The sequence below is a fragment of the Danaus plexippus genome, chromosome 12 (genome assembly GCF_018135715.1).
Source record: "Danaus plexippus chromosome 12, MEX_DaPlex, whole genome shotgun sequence".
NCBI classification, from domain to species: Eukaryota; Metazoa; Arthropoda; class Insecta; order Lepidoptera; family Nymphalidae; genus Danaus; species Danaus plexippus.
This window is the reverse complement of record NC_083545.1, coordinates 8,092,285-8,111,209: the sequence shown is the minus strand read 5'-3', so window position 1 is coordinate 8,111,209 and position 18,925 is coordinate 8,092,285. Positions and strand designations below refer to the sequence as shown.

The 18,925-nt window shown below is 35.6% G+C and overlaps 1 protein-coding gene across 1 annotated transcript; it reads right to left on the bottom strand.

Moving 5' to 3' along the window:
* Window positions 1-9,187: 9,187 nt before the first annotated feature.
* LOC116772511 (alanine aminotransferase 1-like) lies at window positions 9,188-12,548 on the bottom strand. Its single transcript, XM_061522387.1, has 9 exons — window positions 12,346-12,548; window positions 11,787-11,971; window positions 11,346-11,536; window positions 11,050-11,252; window positions 10,831-10,953; window positions 10,554-10,760; window positions 10,188-10,331; window positions 9,997-10,111; window positions 9,188-9,892 (listed from the first exon to the last, which is right to left on the bottom strand). The coding sequence occupies exons 1-9, from the start codon at window positions 12,463-12,465 to the stop codon at window positions 9,744-9,746; spliced, it is 1,437 nt and encodes a 478-aa protein (XP_061378371.1). The 5' UTR covers window positions 12,466-12,548; the 3' UTR covers window positions 9,188-9,743.
* Window positions 12,549-18,925: the final 6,377 nt, after the last annotated feature.

The window sequence follows — 18,925 nt, the reverse complement described above, 5'->3', positions numbered from 1 at the left end:
AGTGGCGGCTACAATTCGGATTTTACCGGCTCAGCACCAAACTCGGATGTTGGTTTCTGCTCCGTGTTTATTGATTACGTACGATGCGTGTTGCAGTTCGGTTTCAGCAGCGACAGTTGTCATCTCCCTATCACTGGACGTTTTGTTTGGAAATCGAAAATCAGTTGAATCGGAATTCCATACAGTACCTACCGAACGATTAATATCGAGAATATTCCGGTAAATATTGTTCATATTTTATTTTGTACAATAACAGAAGGTAAATACTATCGTTGTTTTATAAGGCTCAGGCTCAACGAGATAAGTTAAATAAGATGTAGTTCTCTATATGTACATATATTGTTAACGGTAAAATAATAATTAGTCTTGTTATATTTATTGACGCCAAATTATTTCTTAAAAGGAATACTATTAGTAAATAGTAGTCTTTGACTGTGGATTAACAGCCATGAAATCGATATATTTATGAATTTTAATTTTCCTTGTAGACCGATTTTGTTTGACAGATATAGTTATAATCTACCTTTATTTATTTATTATTATAACTTTAATTGTGTATTAAATTTGTAATTTATATTTATTTTTTACACATGTCCCGTGTAAAAAATAATAGCTCTACATAAACAATAGTTAATAAATTAACAGCGTTTGTGCTTTATTAGAAAGAAATATGTTTCACAATTTAAATACCCGAAAAAAAAATTAGAGATCTAATATTTAAAAGCAATAATATTTTATTTCAGTACAATAAGAATATTTATTGTTTGTGTAGAATGCAAATATAATAAGATATATTAACTCTTTAAGCTAACTTTTTAAGATTTTTATAATAAATTTATTACGTCACATGGTGAGAGAATACAAAAGCAGAACCTTAACAGTAATCTCTGATAGCGATACGTGTATGTAACTGGTACAGACTATCAAAAATAGTGAACAGCTCTTTTGGCATTTGGGGAGGTGGGGTGAACAGTGCGGTTAGTATTTACAAAGGTAATTGCGATGTGCTCGCTGAATGGAACAGTTCGAGCGAGATGTTTACCTTCGAGTCTTCACAAACGAGAAACCACCATAACACACACATGACGGTCAGCGCCGTACACAATCAACTCAACACAGGAATTGAAATTTGAATCTAAAAATATGATGGAATCTCATATGTAACATACCAACACACCACAACACTCGATAATACATCGCTTGATTCAGGTGACAGAGGGCTAGGTGAGTCTGAAGGTAACACGATAAAGAATTAAATTCAAACGGGTTTTATTATCTTTATAATATTAAAATTTTCGGAAAAACATATTTTATTTCAACTAATTTTAAGATTTTAACCTACACTGAAAAGCATGTCGACACACCTACATACATAACGACATAGACAGTATTAGTCAGCTATTCCGTTTCCAAGCAATTTGATTTTTTTCTTTTAATTTTCATCTAACTATGAATTAAAAAATGAAAGAGGAGTCGAAGAGAATGAGTGCAACTTTAATTTAACACCTTAATTTTATAATAACATAAAATATAGAGCAGCATAAAATATAGATTAAACAAAGTGATAACAACGAAGTATTTATTTTTATATTATTTATCAAGTTTTAAAATAGTAGGAGTCGAAAATATAGTATTGAAGATAATAATGTCAAAAGTGTTCAAACTGCGTTCGTACAATAAATTAATAGTTAAGAACAGTAACAACTAAATGTATGGCAACAATCGGTTTTAAATAACATTTTAAAGAACACACGTAATTTTACTTTACCAAATGATTTTCTCTAATCAGATATGTGTATGTTTTTAAATTAGTGGCTTTATTAATTATTCTTATTACATAAGAAATAATTCTCAGCTTTCATGGAGTAAGTTTTAAATAGAAAAGCAATTATGTAACTCTCTTAAAAGCTCTTCTCCGATTCTAATGCTACCAAAGTTTATTAAGATCCATTGAGAACTGCTGCAATCAGATTGCTCCTTCTTTGCTCGCTTGAATATTAACGCAGTATCCTATTAATATTAAGGCCGCATTGAGGCTTCTTTCATATAATTTTGCTTATTAAACACCAAAGAATTGATATTTTGATGTTAACGAATTCAAAAGAGAATTTTTTCTTTACCTTTTTTTTTGAGAAACTATTTTTAGTAAATATGACTTCACAAAATAAATTTTGCCATTCAGTCTTTCCAGCTTCCACAAGCTGTCGTCACATCTGTTCTATAATATACTTGTTTCTTTGTTACTTCATCTTACAGTCTATTCGTCGGTCAGATGTCGATGCTATCCTTTTTCTCTGGCCTATCTTTGTTTAGAAGCGATTACATTTATATAGGGTTAAACTCTCTTCTGTTTTTATATTTTCATTCTTTCTTCTATTTTTTCTTCTGTTATGTTTATTTATGTTGATTTGCTTGAACCGTTCATTTTGGCCTTGTTGCTTATGCTATTGATTTATGGATATATTTATTTTATTGTTGCCTTTTTTTTTTGGTGTCGGGTTGGAAAATCCTCATGGAGCCCCGTCGCCCTCGGGGAAGGGCGAAGGAGAATGTCAGACTCTTACTGACTAAAAACCAACCCGTGTTCCTCATGTACTCGTATGTCAAAGGGGCGCGTATCGCCAAAGCATTCGTCGCCACCCCCCCGACAAGAACACACGCCGCCGCCTCGAAGCCTGCAACTGTTTGGACGACACGATGCCTCGAATCTGCCGTCCACAGGCCGCGCTCTACGGTGGCCGGAATTCGGCCACCCTTCGGCGCCCAATGCATCTGCTGCGGGAGGGGAGAGAGATGGCAGCCTCTCTCTCTCTTTCCACCACCTCCTTTGCGAGCATCACAGCCTCGCAAAAGGTGGCGACGGCACAACACCCTGACTCGCTCCCTACCATAGCAGACACTACAGTCGGAAGCGAGAGATTTCCCGCATCACCTATAGCCGCGACCAAGTCACGGCGCTGCTCGGCCCAAGCTGGGCACTCCGCCAACGTATGCAGCGCCGTATCATTGCGGCCGTCATCACAATGGTGGCACTGGGACGTCTGCTCCCGGCCTATGCGACAAAGGTACTTCCCGAAACACCCGTGTCCGGTAAGTACCTGCGTCAGCCGGAAGCTGAGGGCGCCCGTGGCTCCTATTGAGCCACTCCTCGAGAACGGGTCTTACCGCCGCTACAGCGGCGTGCCCGGCCGTGGGTTGCGCTAAGCGCGTCTGCCACTCTGCCACTAGGACCTGGCGGAGCTCCGCCCTCCGTGCTTCAATCTGTCGAGGCATCAGGCGTTCGCCTCGCTCGACCGCCTCCACGCGCCACCAATAGAGCGACGTGAGGAGCTTTGTTTCGAGGTCCCAGGGGGGGGGATCCGGCTAGGAGGCTCGCTGCCTCAAAGGAGGTTGTACGGTACCCTCTTATGACCCTAATAGCCATCACACGCTGCGGCCTTCGCAGCGCAGCGACGTTGCGGGCCGTCAGGGCCTCTGCCACACGGGCGCAGCGTATAGCGCCATCGGCCGTAAGACCCCCATGTAGAGTCTCCGGCATGAGCATTCGGGCCCCCCCAGGTTGGGCAGCAAGCGCGAGAGTGCAGAAGCGGTGACCAATAACCTGGGGGCAAGCCGTGTAAAGTGCGGCCCGAAGTTCCACCGACTGTCGAGGATTACTCCAAGGTACTTCATTGTAGGAGACCCCGCCTACTGTGATGCTGGACGTCGAAGGCGGCTTCATCCTTGGCCCATGGAAACAGATGGCCTCAGACTTGTGCAATGCCACCTCTAAGCCCAGCCGCCGTATTCTTCCCACGACATGCGCGACACCAGCAGTTGCACGTATGGCCGCTTGACGGTACGACTTTCCACGCGCTGTAACTAGCGTATCGTCGGCATAACAAATGACGCCGACACCGTGAAGAAGCGCACCGCGTAGAACCCAGTCGTACCCTACATTCCACAGTAGCGGCCCCAACACCGAACCCTGCGGAACGCCGCACGACGTCTCTCGCCGACCCCATTCTTCTCGACCCGGGTACACCACAGATCTTTCTGACAAATATGCCTCGACAATGCGTTGTAGGTAACGCGGTACCGCATGGTACCGCAGTGACTCTCGTATGGTGTTCCAGGGCAAAGTGTTAAAAGCATTGGCGATATCGAGCGACACCGCCAAGACCACCTCACCTCGGGCGACTGCCTCCTCCGTGAGGGTCTTCACGCTATAAAAGGTTAATTTGCTCAGATTTTATGGGGGTCCCTTACATGTTCATGCGAGTGGAATGCACTTTTAGTTTCGTGGTCATGACCGTCACATGAGTTTTATTTGATGTGAACTTCAGTTTATTGGATTTTCTTCATTCATATAAGTGATCGAGTATCCTGTTTGCTCTTGTGTTTATGCTGCTTATTGTGTCTCCGGTTATCAATAGGAGGACGTCGCTTGCGAAAGCTTTTTAATATACATCTTGCTTTCCAATCTCTTTTAGGAGTGAGTCTAGGATAAGGCGTCAAAATGTAGGTCAAGTGATAGGTCAAGCGATCAAAATGTATGTTTATGCTGCATGTCTGCTGTGAATCTATCCTAACCTGGTGCTTTCCAGAGTTTAAAATTGTTTACCACACTCTACTTTATTCCAGGGGGAAAATGTTTCCGCTAGAAGCTCAGCGGATTTGTTTGAGTCAAGCACCATTTCTTTTTCGAGGCCGGTATCCTCGTGTCTCCGGTAGCTTTTCTTATAACGCGATTTTCTATCTAATAATTCATATTTTTTCATTTTGTTTTCAGGTACTCATCTACAACGTATTCTCTTCTTCATGGTGCGGCGCATCGTATTCTGTTTTTTTTTGGTCCTCATCTCGGATATCATGGATTTCAGCTTATCAATTCACAAATTTAAGTAAATGTGATTTTATTTCATTTTAGGTATTGTGCAATGAAATAGGTATTTAAATGCGATTGTGATCCGAGTCGGTTATACCTTTCTTCACCTTCCAGTCTTGTACTTTATCGATGCGGCGTTCTGAGCATGCCGTGACAACTGACATCCACGTAACTTTTGTAGATGATATTATTCCTCACTTTGAAAACGATTGGTATCGTACCCTCGTTCAGAATGTGCAACCATGACCTCTACCTCTACCTACCTTAGTACATGGATCCCACGGGCTAAGGTAGGATCCCACCTTAGCTCCTAGATTACTAATAAGACTTCTTTCCTTTTCCAGTAGGAACTCCTCAGTGTCGTGTCTATTGCGTTCTAGATTTTCTCGCATCATAGTTTGTGTCTTTTTAGTTTTTTCTCCTATAACTTCACAGTGGGTTTAAACTTTAAGAATGCAGAGGTAATTAAAACTTTAATCAGTTTTTATAATATTGTATGTCCAATTTTCATCGGATTAAAGTCCTTAAATTCATCGGCTTAAAGTAAATTTTCATCGCATTAAAGTCATTATGACAATGGAGGAAAAACTTCAACAACTTCGTTTTATCCTTACATTTTGTACGTCTATTATCTTCGTCAAGTTTTCTTCGCACTCATAGTAACAAACCCCCTACTTTAACTGTGATCCAAAACTTGTATACAGAAAAATAAAATTATAAAAATAATGAGATACTGTATTTCATATAATTAAATACAATGACAACAAAATAAAAAGTGTTAAAATAAATAATACACAATAAAAACGACTAATACTTTGATCACTCGTTTCTTATGTTCGGGGTAAATGTTATAAAATGAGATATTATAAATTTTAATGAAACTAGTTTTATTTTAAATAGTATTACAGAGAGACAAGTTTCTATTGGCACGGAATACAACCTCATTAAGTCAAATGGAAAGTTAAAAATAATCAATACAGTTACACTTATTTTTATTACATATTTTTTACTATGGTTGCGACTGTGGGAACACTTATTTTGTAAATTCCATCAAGAAGTCTAAAATGTACGCAATGACTTAGTTCACGTATTATTTTTTGATATAACGTAAGGTACCCAGAGCGTTCACATTAAGGTCGGCAGCTAACACATCGAGTGGAAACTATTGTACAACTGTTGTATGGGACATGCGATTCTTCCATTACAATACTTGGACGCGCTCTACTTTGTGTTTAACATGAAGCTGCATTGTTCCCGGTCGTTGTGCTTTTTAATATAATTATATCGTGGGAAGTGCGGCTTAGCATGTTGTTGTATCCACGTGCATGAGTTCTGGTTACTGTGCTTTTGTTCAAACATGATGAATATAAAAGCAGGTAAATTTATCTTTGAATTAAGACATTTAAATAAGTAATAACAAGATAGTTGATGAAATTAAGGATAACAAAGTAATGTGGAAATTACTTGAGATGTTTGTTAAAGTTTTGATGAAATAAGCCTGATTTGTTGAGGTTTGATTGCAACCCTAGATAAATATTAAAAACAAAAAAGCAACTTAAGTCTCCTCATAATTTTAATATATTCACATGTATTCAACGGATTCTTTGGTTTCATTATAATATTTATTTTCTGTTGCAGTAAAAGTGTAGTTTAGATCAATTTATGTCTTAATGTTATTTTTTGTTTCGTTCGGAATTTTTACATCTCTTACCATCCCGGTCTTTGAAATAGAACAATGTTTTTAATTAATCAATAAGCCTTAGCTTCATTTAAAGCTTTTTCTGGTTCTAAGGGAATTTCATTCTAAACTTATGGCGTCAATAAAAAGAAAAACAAAAATGATAATGCTTCATTATCCGTATTATCCTGTCAGTTCCCTTATGAAATATATACTTTGATAAAGTTGTTTATAAAATTATGCCAAATAGTCCATATTTTAAATGAGACCACAATATTCCGCTACATTGTAGAGCACATTGTTATTATTTCTCCGCTCTCTCTGTAACTCACAAGGATCTATTGTTGTGTTACGCTGTAAGGCGGTCATTGTGTGTGATGTCGACAGTCGAGGGTTCTCTCAAACTGAACGATCGATGGCACACAATCTGTTAATACAAAATCCCACCACCTTCGTGGTTATTTCCTGCGTTTAATGATGTTTCCAAGCTCTTGCGGTTACTTTCGCCAGCTTTATGGAAATATTAGAAATACTGAATTTTCTCTTCGGATATTGTAATTCATGAAAAGCTTAAAAACTACCAAAATATCAACATCTTTCGTTTAAATAGTTATTTTGACTTTTTTGTTGACGATGTTCGAGAGTTACTATTCAGCCGTCGATGGCGTGTCTAAAGTGTTTTCTCCTTTTATTTCTGTTCATAATATTTGTATTGTTTGTATGATATGTTTGATTAACTTGTTTTTGTTATGTATTCACAGCTTTAAATAAACATCTCAATGCTAGTTTATGTTTTTATGATTCAAATATTTTTCAAATATTGGTTAATTAATGAAAGGTCTATTGAACCATAAATTTATTTTTTACCGTACTGCACACGTATAGACTTGTTTAAGGGTTACCTGGTAAATCATTGAACAGTCTTCCCCCTCCATTCCTCCCCCTCCCCCCATTAAACTTCTCTCTCAAGTATAATTATCCCACATTGACTAGAGGTTCCTAGCGGTGTGGGGTTAGTTTTAAAAATTCCTAAAATTGTTTAATATGTTCTGTAAATTGTACAATATAAAGTTCTACTTCAATTAACAATTAACTTAACTGAACTGTACTAAAACATCGATCTCCGAAGATTTACTTCTTTTGTGTAAATGTATTATATAGTGACTGAAAATATACTGTAGCAAATTCCACTTTGTAATTCAATTTCCGTGCCTATTTCTGTATTCATAAATTACCAATTAGTGTTCCATTTCAATCTGTCTGCTGCAGTCTATCTAGCTTTATACATGACGAGAGATAGTTCTGGAAACAGGATTAGCCTTCGCTTTGACAACTTACCTTGAATAAGATTTGTTCACTTTAAAATTTGTGGGAAAAGAAAAGTTACAGTTGCAACATTTCAAATGACTACATTTAATTAAAAAATTCTTAAAATATCATTCACATTGATTCAAAAAGTATTTTCTTTATGTAAGTTTTTTAATTAAGACTAAGCTAATTTTGTTTTTAATGATGAATGAAAATATTTCATAGAGTTTTATAAAATATGGTTTGTTTGTGGGACAGAAAGTAATGTGTAGCAATCGCACTAAGAATTATTCAGAAGCGTTGTAAAAAAATATTACTTTGTATGTTTCTATTTAAGTAAGTACTTAAATTTATTTACCTTTTTTCACTAAATTGAAATCATAAATACATGAAACATTATATGACTATATGATATATAATTATTATTTATTATGAACAACGCTTTAGAAATGGTTTCTATCAACATGAGCATTTTATAAGATAAATACGAGCTATTTTATATAACTGTCTCGTTCTCAAACAAACATCCTTCACTGCCAACACACAGATAGAGAACTCGCTCGCTGTGAGATCACAGTCTATTGTGCAGTGAAGTTGAGTCTTGATTAAAACGACTGAAAATAATGTTTGAGATCTAACACTATCAGAAAATCTACTTCAAAACACTTCAAAAGGAATCTACTCGAATTCTTTTGTTGTCTGTGCAGGTTGGCTGCCTTATTATTGTATATTTTATTTATATGAACTCTTCTCGTCCATAGAATAAAAAATAATCAAATCGTCGTAACCGTTTGATTTCCATGTAGACAAGAGGTAAGGCATGTCCAGGTAATAGTGACGGGAAAGCATTGTGTTCAGTAGTTATTTTTGTAAGATAAGAACAAATAGGTCACAACGTCGAGACTGCGGTAACGACTGACTCGTCTTCATGGTGAACGTCCGCGGAGCGAGATCTTTAAAATTTTTCACCGCAGATACTATTTTTTATTCACAGTTCGTGTAACATCTCCAGTGTTCCATTTTTAATGTTATTATCACTTCGAACGAGCGAGCGGCGAGCGTCGGGAACTACAACCATCAATAGATGGATGATATATTTATACTCAAGGCAGCGGACGGAGGCCAGGGCTGTACGGGAGAGGATGGGATAGTGCTATACGTTATTAAGAAGTTATCAACGTTACTGTCTATTTGTGAATAAGCACATTTACTTACATGTATAGTTTGTGAAACTTCAGTCACATCACTAGTTTCATAAAACAACTTTAAAAGATCAAAAAAAGAAATATATATGCAACAGTTCTATTAAAAGTTTTTATTCTTTTACAGTTTCAGTTAAAGTGCACTTTTATTAATTTCATTATCTCGGAGATATAACTATTCAACAAGTGATTGTTTGCAATTTTAATAAAATATTATCTCATTTTAATAAATTTTAAATGTTACTCAAGATATTACTTCATTCAGAAGTAATCCACACAATATTTTCTTTATTTACTTGTATCTAGTGTGTGTAGCCATTAATTTGCCGTGGATCATTCGTCATATTGAACTTAGAATGACGTAACTTAACTACGTACGAGTGTTGGCAATAGCAATAAAGTTGTTAGCAATATTTCGTCCAAGCATGAGAATAGTTTTTAGAATAGTGTTAAACATAAAACATAAGTTGTAAAGATTTAAATTTCGTATATACATTATAAACATACATCGTAAAAGTATGTAAAATTCATTAAAGTAATTAAGTTCTTTAATTATTTCAAACACATCTATTTATAATAAAAGTGAACACTTTATTTAAACACAAAAATAGTTTGGCATTGAGAGAAAATTTACTTGGAATTATTTTCACCCATTTTTTTTTAACCAGAGCAGAGGTCGTCATAGTGCTTATGAATATTCCTCAATAAAGTTTAAATGGAACCGTCGTATGCACGCTAACATGTAGCTAAATTCGTCTTTGTCGTGAAGAATGGTGGTTCGAAAATGGTAAGAGCCGGGGCGCTGACCGAACCCTGATCCGGGCACCACGCATACTCCTGAGACGAAACAACACACACGCTTAATCATAGGAAAACACTTCTAGTTAAGTTAACTAGGATACAAATGATAATAGTTTTACATAACGCAACCGTCGACTCACCTGTCTCTTCGAGCAGTCGTAGACAGTAAAATTCATCAGGAACCAAACTCCTCTCAGCGGCCTCCTGTTTTGCTTTTCCCGGTATTTCAATGCGTGGAAATGCAAACATTGCACCCTAAAAAGCGATATTGTATTTTAATATGTGAATATATTAGAGTATACCTGAGTTTGAATATAATGCAAGATCTTACTTCGATAGGGTTACAGAAGTAACCCGGAATGGAGTTGAAAGCTGTGTGAGCCGCGAAGGCTCGTTCACTGAGAGCGCGCCTCAGGCGATCACGTTCAGAAGAGAAGAGAGAAAACGACGGAGAACCTGGAGTCGGAGGACGCATCTGGAGATTGTATGTGTTAACATAAAGTTTAATAAGACACAGGTTTAGGAGAACAGTTCCACATAATATCTCAGCGACAAATATTTAATTACAAATTTTTTTATGTTTAAAAAAAAAACTTTGTAAACTGTTTGATACGTAATTAATTATTACACGAGTGAAAAACATTTTGAATTCCAATGTTATCAGATTAATATGCATGTCTTGAATCTATTGACTGACCACGCAGTCCACAACACACTGTCCGAGCACACTGGCACACTGCTGAGTCGACCGCGCCGCCTCCAGGGCGGAGATCACTCGAGGCTCTAGAGACACGAGCTCCAAGACGCCGGCTCGTAGACCGCACTCCGCAGCCCAGCCCTTGGAACACGTCATGAACGAAGACAACTGCAGCTTCTTAAATGGATCGCCCATCTCATGCATCACCTACGAGAACATTTCAAATAGATTCAGTGCGTTTGTCGAAGGAACTCAAACAGAAATTCTTACCCTTTACCTTTTTAAATGAGTGAAAAGGCTTTGATATTATATTTTCTTGATACACCTCATCTGCCACGATAAAGAGGTTGTGTTTGTATGCAAATCTAATGATATCTTCGATGTTATCCCTCGACAAAACCTATTTTGGGAAAAAAATATATAATACAATGATTCCTAATATCAATACAATAAAAAATATATAGTCTTATCACTTTAATAACTAATCGTCTTTAACCTGTCCCGTTGGGTTCCCAGGATTAATGACGACTATTGCTCGCACGCTACAGTGTTCGCTCGCTGCTCGCCAGCTCCGCTCCAACTCTTCGTACTTCAGAACCCAGCCCTCATCTTCGTCTAAATAGTAGTCCACCTGCTGCAGTCCCAACTCCGAGAGGGTCCCCGAAAATAATGGATACTGGGGAATGGGTATCATAACACCTGGAGGAGGTTGATGTTAAAATACACGCACAGAGTATTAAATATTAGTTTTTTAAGTTTTAACAGTCAATATATTTTATTTTAAAACCATACCTGGTGGTTTTCCATCGACTTTTTCCACAAAAAGGGTGAGAACACTTTTGATGAGATCGGAAGCTCCCGAGCCGAGGTATATGTTATTAAAGTTGGCGGCCACACCATCACGGGCGGTCAGGTATTGAGCAACGTGCTTACGAATTAACAGGAGTCCTGGAGCTGGTGAATACGATCCCACTGATCCACTCCTGTCAGTAGAGCTTCAGAGTTAATGTATACAGGTTTGTTATAAAAGACTCTCATAGTATAATAAACATAGAACTGTCTAAATTTATTCAAAACTATGTCGTTTTTTTTTTCATGCTAGTGGATTATTATTTCTGACATATGTAGGTCAGTTTTTATTATAATTATTATTATTATTTTCCTTTGGTTTAAATCTGAGTAAATTTATTATACTACAGTAAAAAGCAATACTATGTAATGTGTATAACATACACGCACTCTCCTAGGATTTCTCTGACTCGTTCCTTTACATCCTCGGGTATGTTTTTTAAACTCCGGAGACCAGGACAGGTCGCCAATGCCAACACTTGTCTGATGAAAGTTATCGGTCTTTGACCCAGAGCGTGACAGTCACCGATGTTTGCTCGGATTACACGCTTAAATGGCTTCAGTACACCCTTAAGAGATGTTCGGGACATCGTGAAAGATATTTCGACATTAAACAACAAGTTTATTAAAAGGAAACAAAAATATATTTGTTTTTAGAAAGCAACAAAAACTAAGATAAGCAAAATAATTTCAATCACTCTTTGCGTTTGTTCATCCTAAAAATGGATTCTCGTATAGACCAATAATATTAAAATATCCAATTTTTCGAACCATTTTGCTTTTATAATCTGATGTTAAAAGTTGATATTATTAATTCTAATTAGTTCTAATAATGTTTCACCAAGAAGTGATCTAATCCTCTGATGTTATTAAATAAGCTTAGATAACACAAACCAAATGTTAATGTCTGAAATAAAATGTGTGAAATGAATAATGAAGGCACCTCGTTGAGGTCCGTCTGTATGGCCAGGGCTCGCTCCAGGATGGGTCCGCGAACCGCATAATGTATCTTCAGGAGACGCTGGTTCATGTTGTCTTCGTTGAGAGATTTCTCTATCTTCATAATGGTTGCTGATACTCACAGTATCTAACGCTCCAGATACGACACAACTCTCAATACAACTGACATTCGTATGCAGTTCGCAAGCACTTATACTTTATTTTTGAAAAGGCGGTGATTCCCGTCTACGGAGACGTTTTGTTTCAACATTTTCCTGCTTACTAATTCAATATTAAACGAAATAAGTTGAATTTAAATGACAATTTATTAATTTTTAACCGTTATATCGGTAGTTTGCCTTTCTTATATTATATCTGTCAATTATTATTAGTGGTTGTAATGGGCACTTGTGAGATTAGTGTCTTATATAAAACAAAGATATCGTTTGAATATTAAAATATATCTTTAATCATATATAACTGTCTTTATTCATAAATTTTTATAGGGTATTAATATAACATTAGAATTTCTTTTCTATTCATTTTATTATTTCTCAAAAAAAAAAAAAAATTATTTCCGAAAAATCAGACAAATCAAAATAAGTTATTGGTATTGTAAAAGATCACGTTTTTAATTTTTAAAAACATAAAATCCAATCCGCATACATACAATAGACTTCCTTCATGTGGCGGAGATCGGAGCTCATCCGTGTATATCTTATAATTTTCCTCAAACTCTTAAACGGTAACAATACAGAAGTCATGACATGTTCTATTCTGTCTCATGAGGACTCTGTTCAGACTTCGTAATGTTTATCCGAGTAAGTTATCTCCATTGATAAAAATTAACACTTTATTAAAAATAAATAAGAGAATACACCGGCGGTATAAAAAGGCGGTTTTGATGTTGTATGAAATCTCTTACAGACAACCTTCGACGAGTGTTTAATAGAAGAAGACAAAGATATTCGCGAAAATTATGTACAAATAATAATGAAAATACAAAGATATTAGACAGAGATATACTAACATAACATTAATTACATGTCGGTAAATATAAATATACAAAAACACAAGACGTAAATAATGATTGTGAAACACATATTTTTTGTGTGAGTGTGAAACTCATGAAATGAAAATTAAATTCTCGCATATGAAATATATAATGAAGGAGTGACGTCAGAGGTCACCTCGATGTTGATACCTTCTGATAATAGCGGGCATTGAATGTTATTCCAATACAGAATTTGGTGAACAACAAGAAACCACAAATTAGGTCAATTTATTTTTTTTATGGTAGAGGCTGCGTAATAGGTTATTATTATTAGGAGAGCCATAAAAAACTTAATAGCGTGAGATGAACTCTTCTTTCCACTTACAATTTAGTCTTGCGATAATTTTAAGATAGTTAGGTAGAGTTCGAAAGAAGCCGGGAGTCCCCTCGTCCAGCGCCCGCGGTACTCCCTCTACACTCCGCCATAATAGTGAACTATGACAATTGTATTTTAATCTTATTTACAGGTCATGAAGGTGAGTTAGTTTAAATATAATAGATGTTCTGTACACGAATATATTCTTGATATTGAATATCCCTTGATAATATCACATTGTATGAACACGGTATACTTGTGAGACAATAAATAGCTAACAAATAAAAAAATATACATTTAAAACCATAAAAAAATTTTTTTTTATCAAAACAACGGGTTGACACGTCAGAAAATATTATATCAAATAGTACTAATTAACATAAGAGTATTTTAAAAAGTTACATTAAAGAAATATAGCAATGATTTTAGTAAACATAAAGATACTCTAGCGTACATACTTAGTCTTTGTTGATGGAAGGCAAGGTTAAAAAGTCACACCTTATATGGGCTATCTATTATTACATATAATAAAATCGTTCACGGGGTCAATTCTGTATTCTGATTGAAAATATATTTTTATTTTTTTTATTTTTGTTTTTTTTTTTTGCTTGAGATCGGCAATCAGTCTCAAGTCTTTTTGTCTATCTCTGATTGAACTGTTGGGACGTTGAGATGTTTATGTATATCGTCATTTCTGGAGAACCAACGGAGCATTTGCGATGGTTCGTAGGATGTTATTTCGTACTCGATGTAGGCACAATATATTGATCTTGCTGGCGAGACCCGAGAATGGGACACCGTAGGTCCAAATGGGTTCATGAACCCATATATTATTCGGTTATATATGAACGGGACTGAGTTATAAATCAAGAGCTTGTTGTCAATTGACAAGACTGAGTTTCTGCCCATTAGCCAGAAGAGATTTCTAAATTTTATGTTAATTTCATCTCTTTTTTTCTTTATGTGATAGTTCCAGGTGAGTCTTCTATGCAGGTGAAAGCTCAAGTGAATGTAATATGGTTTGATTTTTTGGCGCTTGCTAAAGTGAATAAGTGTCGTCGAGGAAAGGTTGAAGCTTGGTACTGGCCACACTAGGAACTTTATCACTAGCAAGATAGGCTACGTCAACAGCGTATGTTGCAACGATCACTTCATGAGATGTCGGTAAGTCAGAGGTGAAGATATTGTATAGCACATGGCCAAGTACAGAGCCTTGTGGTACACCAGCAGTAATTTTGCGTAAAGTAGATCTAATGTCTTTCTGTTTCACTTGAAAAAGTCTGTCCTCGAGACACGATTTAATGATTGAATAGAAAGGATGTGGCCGTTTCTCTTTTATTTTGCACTATAGACCTTTGTGCCAAACCCGATCAAAGGCTTGCTGCAAGTCCAAGAATAAATGAAGAAGAAAATAAATGAGAATAAATCCCTATAGGGGTATTCCTAGAAGAAACAGATGCCAAAAATATGATTTTTGAAATTTTTGTCTGTCTGTTGTACACTTATAACTTAAAAACTACTGGACGAATTTCAATAAAATTTTATATGGGGATTTCTGATCACCTGATGCAACTTTCAGAGTACCTTTTACCTTGAGAAAATACCTTATTCCCATGAGAAAATTTTTAAACTACTTTGAGTCAAACTTATGTAAAGTTACTTGTATTGAACACTTAATAGGTTTAATAATGACATGTTGTATTTAATTAATGTACTAATTTCCGAGGGACAAACCATGAGTTGAGTGGGTGCAGATCTGACAGTTATATGTAGCATTATTTCGAGTGAGCAATGCAAGAAGCCTGTTTATTCTCACTGAAACTGCTGATATGACTTCTAACATTGTTTATGAAGAAATTTTGTTATAAGGTACTTTTTCAACGCGAACAAAGTCACGTATACAGCTAGTCAAGTAAATAAAAAAGAAAAACTTTATTTCATACTGGTTCAATAAAAAAACTTCACAATTGTATTAAAACGCCAAAGTAAAGACCACAACTTTTTTCACTGTTTTATTCATTATAACTTCTTACAATAATCACCCGTATTATATCAGTTTGAACATGGCTATCTCCCGACCAAAAAACTTTAAATGAAATAGATTTTATAATGATAAACAACCATAAACTTATAACCAATGTTGAGGTAATAAACAAATTTAAATTCTCTTCCAATCACAGTTTAGTACGAGCAACTATACTTTCAATCCCCCAATAAAAAGCAGAAAAACCTACACAACAGCACCTAATAATCCCAAGAGAGAAACGGAAATCAAAGCATACATCAAAACCTACGACCACACACAGAAAACATAGAAACAAATTGTATTGATATCCAAACATACTACAACATCCTAGAAAGAGCTATGACAGAGAGCTTAAAATACAAAAACAAGAATTATCCTCTTAAACCCAACATTTTCTCTAAAGACACAATTCAACTTATAAAAAGGCGCACCGAGTTACTACATAAAAAGAATAAAACTAGGGATATGAAAGAAGAACTAGGCAAAATTTACAAGAGACCAATAGGTCAATCCGTAAAGACTACAATAACCACAGACATGAGATTATTTCAAAGAACATCAAGAGTTTTAGAAGTGTCAAAAAGCGTACAAATAACTAGCTACACACAAGTCATGGATTAAAAAACTAGAGAATAACTTACAAGAAACAAAATCAAGAAAAGATGTAATAAACCAGGCAACTACTATCTAGAAAAACCTATACCAGCAACAAAATAACATTGAAATAGAAACACAAACAACTCACACAAACACAATAGACCACATTAGACCAATTGAAGATTCCGAAGTTTTCGAGCATATAATAAAACTGAAGGCTGATAAGAGTCCCGGATCAGACGGATTATGCAATGAGGCCCTAAAAATAGGAGCACCCATTATAATACAACATTTTACTCAACTGTTCAATATGATAATAGAATTAGAAAAAGTACCAAAACAATGGTGTACATCGGACATAATTCTACCTTATAAAAAAGGAAACCCCTTGGACATTAGTAACTGTAGACCAATAAGTCTGCTGGCAAGTACGTATCAACTATTCTCATCCATAATTCTAAAAATAATATCCGGTGACATCGATAAGCAACAGCCAAAAGAACAAGCAGGCTTTAGGTCAGGCTTCTGCACAATAGACCATATAGACCCTAGAGCAGATCATAGAAAAATACAGAGAATACAATAGACCTCTCTATGTGGCCTTCATAGACTACAGCAAAGCTTTCGACAGCATCAGCCACTGTTCAATTTGGAATGCAGTACAATAATCAAATATGAACTACAAATACATTAATATACTGAAATATATCTATGCAAATAGTACGAGCAGAGTCAAGTTAGAAACTAGAGGAGAAGAAATCAACATTGAACAAGGAGTAAGACAGGGACATCCTCTTTCCCCGAAGCTGTTCATAGCAGTACTTGAACATATTTTCCAATTACTAAATGGGAAAAACAAGGGGGTGTACACAAACGGATAATGTTTAAACCATCTGAGATTCGCTGATAATATGTTGTAATTGCTGAAACTGCCAAAGTGATCGCCCAATAGCGATAAAAGGTAGCAATATATAATATAAAGGCTGTTACTGTGTCGTGCTGTTTGTATAATAGTATCTAATGTTTATATAAAAAAAATCAGATATTTATGAACTCACACATCTCTTAATAATTTTTAAATTAATAATGATTAGGATTTTAAGGAGAATTTTAAGACAATCTTCTTTACAAGAATGCCTTATTAGGTGGGGTGTGTGTCTGGATCGAAATATCCGTAGCTTTGAGTGAAAGTGGATTCTCACTGAACTAGTTTCAACTTTGTTCAAGTGTATATTTTGTTCTAGAGAAAAGACGTGAGGCTCAGACGAAGAGTTAAATCTCTATCAATTATAAAAAAATATACATTTCCTTTTGCATTGACTTATAACATTGTTATTTATAAGACATTTATTTTTAGTAGCTGTTATCCCTTACATGTAATGTCTCATTATAAGGAGGGATCCTTAAAGTGCTAAATAGATGATTATATATTTGTGGCAAATAGTCGAGCGTCTGTTGAATACAGGGAGGAGCTCGTCAACAGACCCTGGCCTTCAGCTTTTTTATATAACTTTCATCAGCATAATTAATTGTATTATTATTTTTTGGTTTAAAAATTATGTTTCCGAAATTTTGGTGAGAACTGACGATTTTCATAGACTTTATTGAAAAAATTCTCAATATTTAATAAACTGCTGTTAAAACAACTCGGAACTTGTTTTAATACTTTTATTAATCTACTGAAATATTTTTTATGACTACGAAGCTTTCTTTAATATTTATAAAACAATCGTGATCTTGTTTCTGTTATTAAAGCGACAGATCACTACATTACTGGAACAACATATACAACAGAGACATTACGTTTTTAATACACACGGTTTATGAACTGAACAGAATTGCTTTCAGAAAATACTGCGAGCAATTTCACGACGCGAGGAAAATTATTAACATTGGTTGTTTTCATCACTATAATAAATTCACAATACATGGGATACAAGAAAAAAAGTTTAGTTCCTGTAAATAAATGTCTTATTAACTAAATAGCATATAGCATAGTTTGTAATTCGTCGGGTCAAGTCCGTGACTGCTACCTTGACTATTAACCTCTACCATTTATTATGAATTCCACTACTAAGACTTTCACGAAGGTGGTGTTAGTGATTGTGGTGGAAGGGAAGGATTATAAAGAAGTTCGGACTTAGACTTGTAGGATGTCTAAGAGTGTAAAAAGATTTAAGAATTAAAATGTAATTAAGCATCAGTGCTTACGATAGAAACTTTCACCAGGGGGCATGCTTTACTTTATTGTTTGAAAGTTTATAATATCACAAGCCTAAATAGGTCATTAATTGCTCCCAGGTCAGACATTAATCTCCCATTACGTTGAACTGTATGTTTATGGTGGAGAACTGCCAACTGTTTTACGGAAGTACTTTTTACTGCTTTTAAAATAACTGTTATTCTTAATAAGCCTTGTGCCATTCGTGTCTTTGATACTACCTACTTATAAATGCTACTCTCATTAATGTAACTAGAAATTTACATATCGTTTTTATAAATGTATCATGTATCAGTAGACGACTGTTTTAATTTATTTAAATTCTACGGTTTTATAAAACTCAAACTAAATGTTATAGCTACATTTGGAC

Bases quoted from the DNA above. Each gene is read 5' to 3' on its own strand.
- LOC116772511 (XM_061522387.1), bottom strand. From the start codon at position 12,465: ATGAAGATAGAGAAATCTCTCAACGAAGACAACATGAACCAGCGTCTC. The intron at 11,537-11,786 runs GTATGTTATACA...CTCTACTGACAG, and splicing joins GAAATCCTAGGAGAGTGCGT to GAGTGGATCAGTGGGATCGT. The intron at 10,332-10,553 runs GTCAGTCAATAG...TACAATCTCCAG, and splicing joins AGTGTGTTGTGGACTGCGTG to ATGCGTCCTCCGACTCCAGG.